The following is an 8,305-nucleotide window of genomic DNA, read 5'->3' as shown; positions in this document are numbered from 1 at the left end:
TAAAAATGCTAATAATGATTTCATTTTTCAATCTCCGTTGAGTCATGAGATAATGATGAGAATGCTTTCCCATTTAAAATCTTAATATGTGTTCTTAGACCACCAAATCGATTATTTAAAAATTTTGATAAGTAAACATACCTAAACTATTAGAATTATAGTGGTAGGCAAAGTTCCCTTAGATACTAGTGTACCAATACTTTCCCCCCAACTTACCTATGATTCTCATCCTATAATGTGCATGGTAACTATCTTCCTATCCTTGGACTACTATATATACGGCCATGTCACAAACAATAACTTAATATCCACAATCATCAAATATAATATTCAAATATAACTAACTACTCACTACTCAGAGTTAATTTGGTTGCCGTTCCGGAAAAAAATGGCTAATTATCCCATGTCAAGACTACTCTTATCGATACATACCACTCCATCGTCACCGACAACAATAACAACAACAGCAGTTCCTGAATACTCGGACGTTGTGATTATCTTCATATGTCTTCTATGTGCCCTAATTTGTGCGGTAGGGGTCTTAGGGATGATCCAATGGACATGCCTAAGGCGGAGCTTGCCCTCCACGAGTGCCACCCGTACTAACGACGTGGAGACCCCTAGTGAATGCTTCAAGAAGAAGGTTGTAGACTCTCTTCCTACACTTGTATATAAGTCTTCGACGAATCAAGGTAATAAAGAAGAGTGTGTCATATGCTTGTCTGATTTTGTTGATGGAGAGGAAATTAGAGTATTGCCTAGGTGTGCCCATGTCTTCCATGTTGGGTGCATTGATACGTGGTTGATTGGGTCCAACTCGTTATGTTGCCCGTCTTGTCGTCAAGTTCTTGTTGTTAACGGATGCCACAAGTTCAAATTTGATGCTTCTCCGAGGCCACAACTGCCAACACAGATACAACTTCATTACCTACCTTAAAATTGTCTTGTTAATTTTAACTTGTTTTTTTTTTTTTTGGGTGACGATGAAGTAAGATCACGTATATGATTTGGTTGATCTTAGTACAACTTTTAATTTGTATAAATTTTAGTCTAAGGAGTGGCGAATCTCGGAGCAAATGATAAGGAGAACGGAGTTTTAAACTATTAACTTTGTGTGTCAATATTTAATATTTAATTATTGAGCCTTGGGGTGGATGATAATTTCACACAAGAAATGTGAAAAATCAGCAGAACTAACCCTCTCTAAGCATAACTAAAAATCAGCATTGAGCTTAAGGGAATCCAATATAGACACGGACACGTGACACAACACTCCAAATTTTACAGGACACGGACACACAATAAGGAAAAAAAATTCAATATACATATTGAAATAAAGGGAATTTAAAGTCTTGCTTTATTTCCAACATAAAAAATTTCGTCTGTACAAAATCACAAAAATGTAAAATTGCAAACGTCTTGTCGCGTGCCCCGCGTATTTCAGGGTCGGACACGGAAACGTTGATTGGGAGGAGGGTCCGTATTCCTAAACGTTTGATTAACATTAGACATTAGCCATTTAGGCCTTTAACTAACAAAACATAACACAACCACAACTTTGTTGATATGTCCATGTCCACAATTTACATATACCCAACTATTTAATTTGTGGTTATAGAAAAGTGATGGAGTCATGGAGGGATATCGGGTATGAGATATGAGCCTAAATAAAAAACATGCTGATAATAAGTACTATACTCCCTCCGTCCTGGTTATTTATTTACATATTTCATTTTGCGTTATCTCAGTTAATTGTTTACCTTTCTATTTTAAGATTGTCTTTGATGAAATTGGTATATAAGTATATCCGTTTTAAATTAAACGGATAATTCACGTGGTACCTCTGAAGTTGGCCACTTTGCACAAAATACCCAAATTTTTAATCCGAAAAACTTAAAGAGGTCATAACTCGTGTTTACTAACTTAGATAGTGAAGATTTTTTTTCAAATCGATCACCTTTCCGAGTGCCACGATTTGAAAAAAAAAATTGACGAATTTGGAACTCGTGACCAGGAAATATGCTCACTCAAAGTTTGTTCGGTCGAAAAAACTTTGACGCACAATAACTTCTAGTAGCGGAATCCAAATGCAACAATTTTGTTTTTCAAATTGTAGTTCTCGGAAAGATGAACGATTTGGAAAAAAAAATCGTCACTTTTGGAACTCGTAAACACGAGTTATGACCTCTTTAAGATTTCCGGATCAAAAATTTGGGTATTTCGTGCAAAGTGGCAAATCTTAGGGATACCGCGTGAATTATCCGTAAATTAAATATAGGTCAAATAGTATAAAGTGGACAAAAGCATAAATGCATAATGTTTATTGACTAACAAAACACTTATCTTTTCTATACAAGTGTGTTGTTATTTGACTTATCTTAGTCTAAAGAACGGGTGTATACGTTTTAATGTGAGGATATATAACCGATTACGGGACGCCAATCATTAGCTTAAACTTTTAGTTGTGTTGGTTCCCTAACATGGTATCAAAATCAGCGTGACCAGAAGGTTATGAGTTGATACTTCATTGTTGCATTTTTCAAACGTAGTTTATTTTTACAGTACGTATTTTACTCATTACAGTACTTTTTACATCAAACTTTTCATAAGAGGCTAATCACATAAGGAGCCCTACTACTAAGTCTTCGGCCTATTTTTGCCGCATAGACATTGTACATGAAATATAGCGCATCTCTTATGCAAATTCTCGAATTTTTTTCAAAAATAGGGCTTAAAATTAAAGAAATTAACAAAAAAGGGTTTTGTTGAAAGTTATTACCCGAAATGGGTCCACGTCATACCCGAAGCTAGAGTTGTATTCAAATCGCTTTCACATTAATTATATCTTGGTTGGCGTGAAATTACAATTCTTTTAAGACCGATGATCTAGCCTGTCGCTTAGGGCCCAAATGACTTGTTCCAAATCGCTTAGGGGCCCGGCGACTTCTCCCTTATTAAAATATTTTGCAATAAAAAAAAAAACAAATTATGTTGCCAGCGTGAGTCGAACACCAAACTTCTTACCCACAATTCATGAATTAACCACCAAGCAAAGGCAATTATTGTGATATATTCAGGCATTTAAGTTAAATATTTAATGCAAATAACGCAGGGACAATTAATTATGGTAGTTATATATTTAAGTGCTACAATTTAGCATTGAAATACCTGTGTATCATTGGCAGATTGGTAGTATACATAACATCCCTTATTTGAGCGAAACGTCTGAGGTTCGATTCCAGCCATCGCCATTTTTGATTTTTTTTTGTCGCTCGCTAGGGTCGCTCAGTGGCTGAGCGACTTCACGTAAATCGCTCACCGACGAAGCGACTTGAATTCTTAACCTAGCTTCGCCAAATCCGATCCTACGTGGACCCATTTTCGGAAAATACTTTGAAAAACAACCCATTTCGCTAATTTGTTTGTTAGAAAACCCCATTTTGGAAAAAAATTCCAAATTCTCGTATATACACTAACGAGTTTACAAAATCGAGTTTAATTCATAAATGATTTATGATTAATAAATTGAAGTGTTCCTAAGGAAATGAAAAGAAATGAAGTGGGTAACATCGGGCTTTTAATAAAATTCCAATTGTTATTATTTTGTAAAAATGAGTTATAGTGGCGAATTTGAAACTCTGGTTATGAACATCATTTTTTATAACTTGACCACAATTTTGTTAATTAAGGAAAAAAGGAGCATATATCGGATGTATTACCTCAAACTTTATTTATTTTTGAGTATATGAGTATTTTTTCTGAGCTTATTAACTTAGACTTTATTTGTTTTTGAGCATATGTGTATTTTTTCTGAGCTTATTAAAGTTTATAAGTTGGATTTTAATTTTTTTCTATCAAAACTCAAATTTAACTAAACATATATGTAATGTTTTTGAGTTTTATTATAATTTTTTGACCTTAATGTTTAAGTAATGAACTCAGAAACTTTATAGTAAAACTTATAGTTTTGAAAACAAAATTCAAAAACTTTATTATAATGCTCAGAAACTATACAACTGATGGTGGTAAATACATCGAATGTATAATCTACCTACGGATGAATCAGTCAAAATTAAACACATCTTAACCATTTAATTGCATTAAACATTAGCAAGTACCTCACAAATTTAAGGTCAAGAAGTAATGAAGAATAAAGTGGTCACGACAACATGTTCGGTGTAAAAAGAATACTCCAAACTTGATGTTTCTTTGGTGGTGAACAATGCTACCCGTCAGAGAGTAACCTCTATGTCACTTATATATGACTTCGAATAGGGCATCCTTGGATAAGTTTGATTTTTTTTTTTGACAACATGGATAAGTTTGATAAAGATTATAACTTTCACAATTGATTACGATACTACTGATGCATTTTAATTACATTTAAAAAGCTTTGTAATTGTCATCGTCTAATGTCCACAGAAATCACAGTCAGAGAAAATGAAAGACTACACTATTACTCCTAGTTTTAGTTCGAAGATGTGAGTTGTAGGGATGGTAACGAGCTGAGTCGAGTATGAGTAAAATTTTAAAAAAATTGAGTTTATTATCGAGCTCATGAAATTTAATCGGGTTTCAATGAATTTCTAATTTTTTATATATAATTGCTTAAATTCTCTTTTTTTTTCAATCAATATTTCCACTAGCAGAATTCGAAGGTTTATATAAAAATATTATGCAAATAAGTGAGAACATCTAATATGGTGATACAAAAATATTACTATAATCAAGTATTTTTATAAAATAATTGATATATTTTATATAATTATATAGGTTCGAGCCGCTTATAAACTTTTCGAGCCGAGCTAACATTTGCTCGGTTTGGCTCGTAAAGTTCTCGAGCAGAGTCCAAGCTCGAGCCAAGCTGGCACGAGTTGAACTTTGACTGAGTTGTGAGCTTAAACCTGAACTTTAACATAAGTTGCGAGCTTAAACCTGAGCTCGAGCCGACTCGAGCCTATATATAATTGTTTAATTTTTTTTTTCAATCAATATTTTCAGTAGCAGAATTCGAAGGTTTATATAAAAATATTATGCAAATAAGTGAGAACATCTAATATGGTGATACAAAAATATTACTATGATCAAGTATTTTTTATAAAATAATTGAAATCTCCTATACTATCTTCTATACTAAGAGAATAAAATTTCTCAAAACTTTTCCCTCCAAAAGAAATCTCCTCAAATAAGGAAACAAGGCTATTTTTTAATAAGTTATTATTTTTTTATTAAGTTATAATCCGTTAATGTTTTAATCTCTATAATCTTCTCTAAACTCTAAATTACATTTGTCTGATTAAAATAAAATAAAATTGGTATAAATCTAAAAATTATAAATTACTAACAAAAGATTCATCAAAATTTTTAGAGAAAAGTTATAAATTGAAATCATTAGTTTTGTGGTAAAAAAAAAATTCATTAAAATACATATTTTACGACTTCGCTCAATTCTCTTAAGTTTTCCACTTTTTTTTCATATTAAAATAAAAAGGGTGAAATATGGAATTAATAACGCATCAATTTAAGTTCTATAAATAATGTATTAAAATGTAAAAGCTCTATATAGCGCGCATGCATGCGCGAGATCTATACTAGTATTTTATATAATTACATAAGTTCGAGCCGCTTATGAACTTTTCGGGCCGAGCTAACACTTGCTCGGTTTGACTTGTAAAGTTCTCGAGCCAAGTCCAAGCTCGAGCAAAGTCCAAGCTCGAGCCAAGCTGGCACGAGTTGAACTTTTATTGAGTTGTGAACTTCTGAGTATTGTGACCGAGCTGCTCGCGAGTTATCTCGTCTCACTATCACCCCTAGTGAAATGATTTATTACATGCATGATAAATTTAAGTTTTGTTAAACTGAAGCATCACTACTTTTAATATATTTAAACAAAGTTTTCGATAACGTTTCTGATTTATTATTTCACAAAGTCGTATATATTGGGGTATACCACAACCACGACGAGATGACACCTGCCCATGCAGCCTCTGAGAGAGCACGTCATGAGTTTGATATCGATCTGTAAAGCTCTAAAACTAGTAAAAGGGTTTAAACGGGCTTGCAATTAGGAGTCGCCACCAAATTATTATGAAAAATGAAAACGTTCGAATAAACTGTTGAGTTTATGGATTCAAGTACCTAAGAGGGGGAGGGGGTGAATTAGGTACTATTTAAAAAATTAACTTCAACTTTATTGAATTAAAGTGAGTTACGAGGACAAAAGAGATGAGAAGATACTTCGAATAATATTGAAAGACTAAACGAGTATCAAGATGAATGTTTGCTGAAGTATGAAAGTAACAATCGTTACGATCAGTAGCTATTTGTCTCGGTTTGTGGAATACGGACTGCAGACCAAATGTGACAAAGATGATGAATCTGTTACTTCGAAGGTTTAAGCAAAGCACGACAAACAATAATAAAAGAGCAGCGGAAATAAAGTAAAACAATTGAACACGAGATTTTTGAATTGGTTCGGCAAGAAACTCAAGTGCCTACGTCCAATCTACCTTTTTATTGCTTTCTTTTAGTGATCTACTCCGACTACTAAAAGACCCGTACAATAAAAGACACCAACCTACTCCGGTTGTAAAGCTAGTACAAGAACTACTCCGTTCTTATGACAAGCTAACTCGCAACCTACTCCGGTTGCCAAGAGTTAAAGACTACTCCGTCCTAAACTCTCACACTTAGAATGTTATAGGATCAAGTTTCCACTAACATATTCTTAGCAAAGAATAGAGATGGACAACTTTTACAAGATCAACAATTCTTAAGCAAGAGAGTTTAGTATGATAAAGTAACAGTAGCCACGACTGTAACAACTTGAAGACTTTTAAAGGTTTTTGCAAAGACACACGATTTTAAGCTTTTAAAAACAATTTGCAAAGTTGGAAAATATTTCAGAAAAGTCTTGAGATTTTATGAGGGAGAGGCACGTCTTATATAGAGAAGGTGAGTGAAGGGGTTGCTAGGGTTTTGAAGGGTCAAAGACCACACATGTGAAGGGCATTTGCAACCACCCAAAACTTGCACCAAAGAGGGCTCTTTTGCAAAGGCAAGAATAGAGAAAGAGTGTTTGAAAGATATCCTTAAAAGCTCATGCAAATTCAGAAAACAAAGGATGTGAGACAAGTCACATGATGACAAGTTAACACAAATATGGCAAAAAGCATTTCTTGTTTTCTAAAAGTCCAAAGGGTTGAATTTGCATAAAGAGGAAATATTTTGAAATTAATAATAATTCAAACCACTCTTTATTGAAGGCCAACTCCTAATAAAAATCTGAAGTTTATCTTTGAAAAATAAGAGTCACGTGAAAGGTTTTTGAAAGATAAAAAGGGCTTCAAGTTTTACGAATTGTGGCAACAATCCAAGCAGCTGTTTACTAATGAAAGCAACAGTCGACTTGACTGTTTCTATTACTCTAAGATACTCTACTTTCTTGCTTGTACATTAGATGACACTAAGACTCAATACAATGGGATGATTAACAACTTCAACACTTCTTAATCCATGCTTGATTTAATCATTAATCCTGAAAAGGTAAACTAAGATAGCACAAATCAAATGGGCATGTTATCATCAATATAAGGAACCCAACAAATTCCCCCTTTGATGATGACAAGCCCTAAACGAATGTATAAGCAATGTAAACACCTTAAATCAAGATTTTAGGCAAGCAAGATCAAATGAGAGAAGGGACAATATTACCTTACCTAAGGCAAGAGCTAGAATCAAACTACCATGACAATTTTACATTGCCCCAAAACAAGATTCAAAACTAAGAAGGTTAGGCCTAGACATTAGTTAATCAATATGCAAAGAGATTAAGAGCATGAGTTTACCTTTTCCCCCTCTTGACATCATCAAAAAGTATAGGGATGTCAAAGGCATTAGAGTGCAGATAATCATAAGAAAACACAAAAAGACACATATAACCGGGACACGGTAACAAAGTCAACATAAACATACGGATTAAACAAGTTAACCATAGTTCACCACGGCTAAATAAAGTTTAAAATACACCACCAAGCATTAAGATAACGAGTAAGAAAATAATGTCTTAGAAGGGCACAATCATGGTGGGACAAAATGAAAAAGGGCACGGGCAAAGTCAAGGGGGCCGAGAGTAGAGGGGATAGGCTAAGGGGATGAAGCTTGTTCACCATCCTAACCACTACCCAAAGGATCATCATTCACATGAGCATCATCACCATTTTCCTTTGTAGACACGAGAGTTGAGATGATATCCACCTCACCACGTATGAGGTCCACGGTGGAAGCAAGGGCCGAGATGGCTAAA

At 34.1% G+C, this 8,305-nt stretch overlaps 1 protein-coding gene across 1 annotated transcript; it reads right to left on the bottom strand.

Moving 5' to 3' along the window:
- Positions 1-573: 573 nt before the first annotated feature.
- Positions 574-808, bottom strand: LOC141621372 (uncharacterized). The gene has a single exon (XM_074437931.1). It carries the CDS (start codon positions 790-792, stop codon positions 688-690), a length of 105 nt encoding a protein of 34 aa, XP_074294032.1. The 5' UTR covers positions 793-808; the 3' UTR covers positions 574-687.
- Positions 809-8,305: the final 7,497 nt, after the last annotated feature.

This window comes from Silene latifolia, chromosome X (genome assembly GCF_048544455.1).
Source record: "Silene latifolia isolate original U9 population chromosome X, ASM4854445v1, whole genome shotgun sequence".
Lineage (NCBI taxonomy): Eukaryota > Viridiplantae > Streptophyta > Magnoliopsida > Caryophyllales > Caryophyllaceae > Silene > Silene latifolia.
Note: the sequence above shows the minus strand (reverse complement) of the source record. Positions and strands in the feature narration are given on the sequence as shown.

Excerpts from the sequence above, each read along its gene's own strand:
- LOC141621372 (XM_074437931.1), bottom strand. The coding sequence starts at position 792 with ATGCACCCAACATGGAAGACATGGGCACACCTAGGCAATACTCTAATT.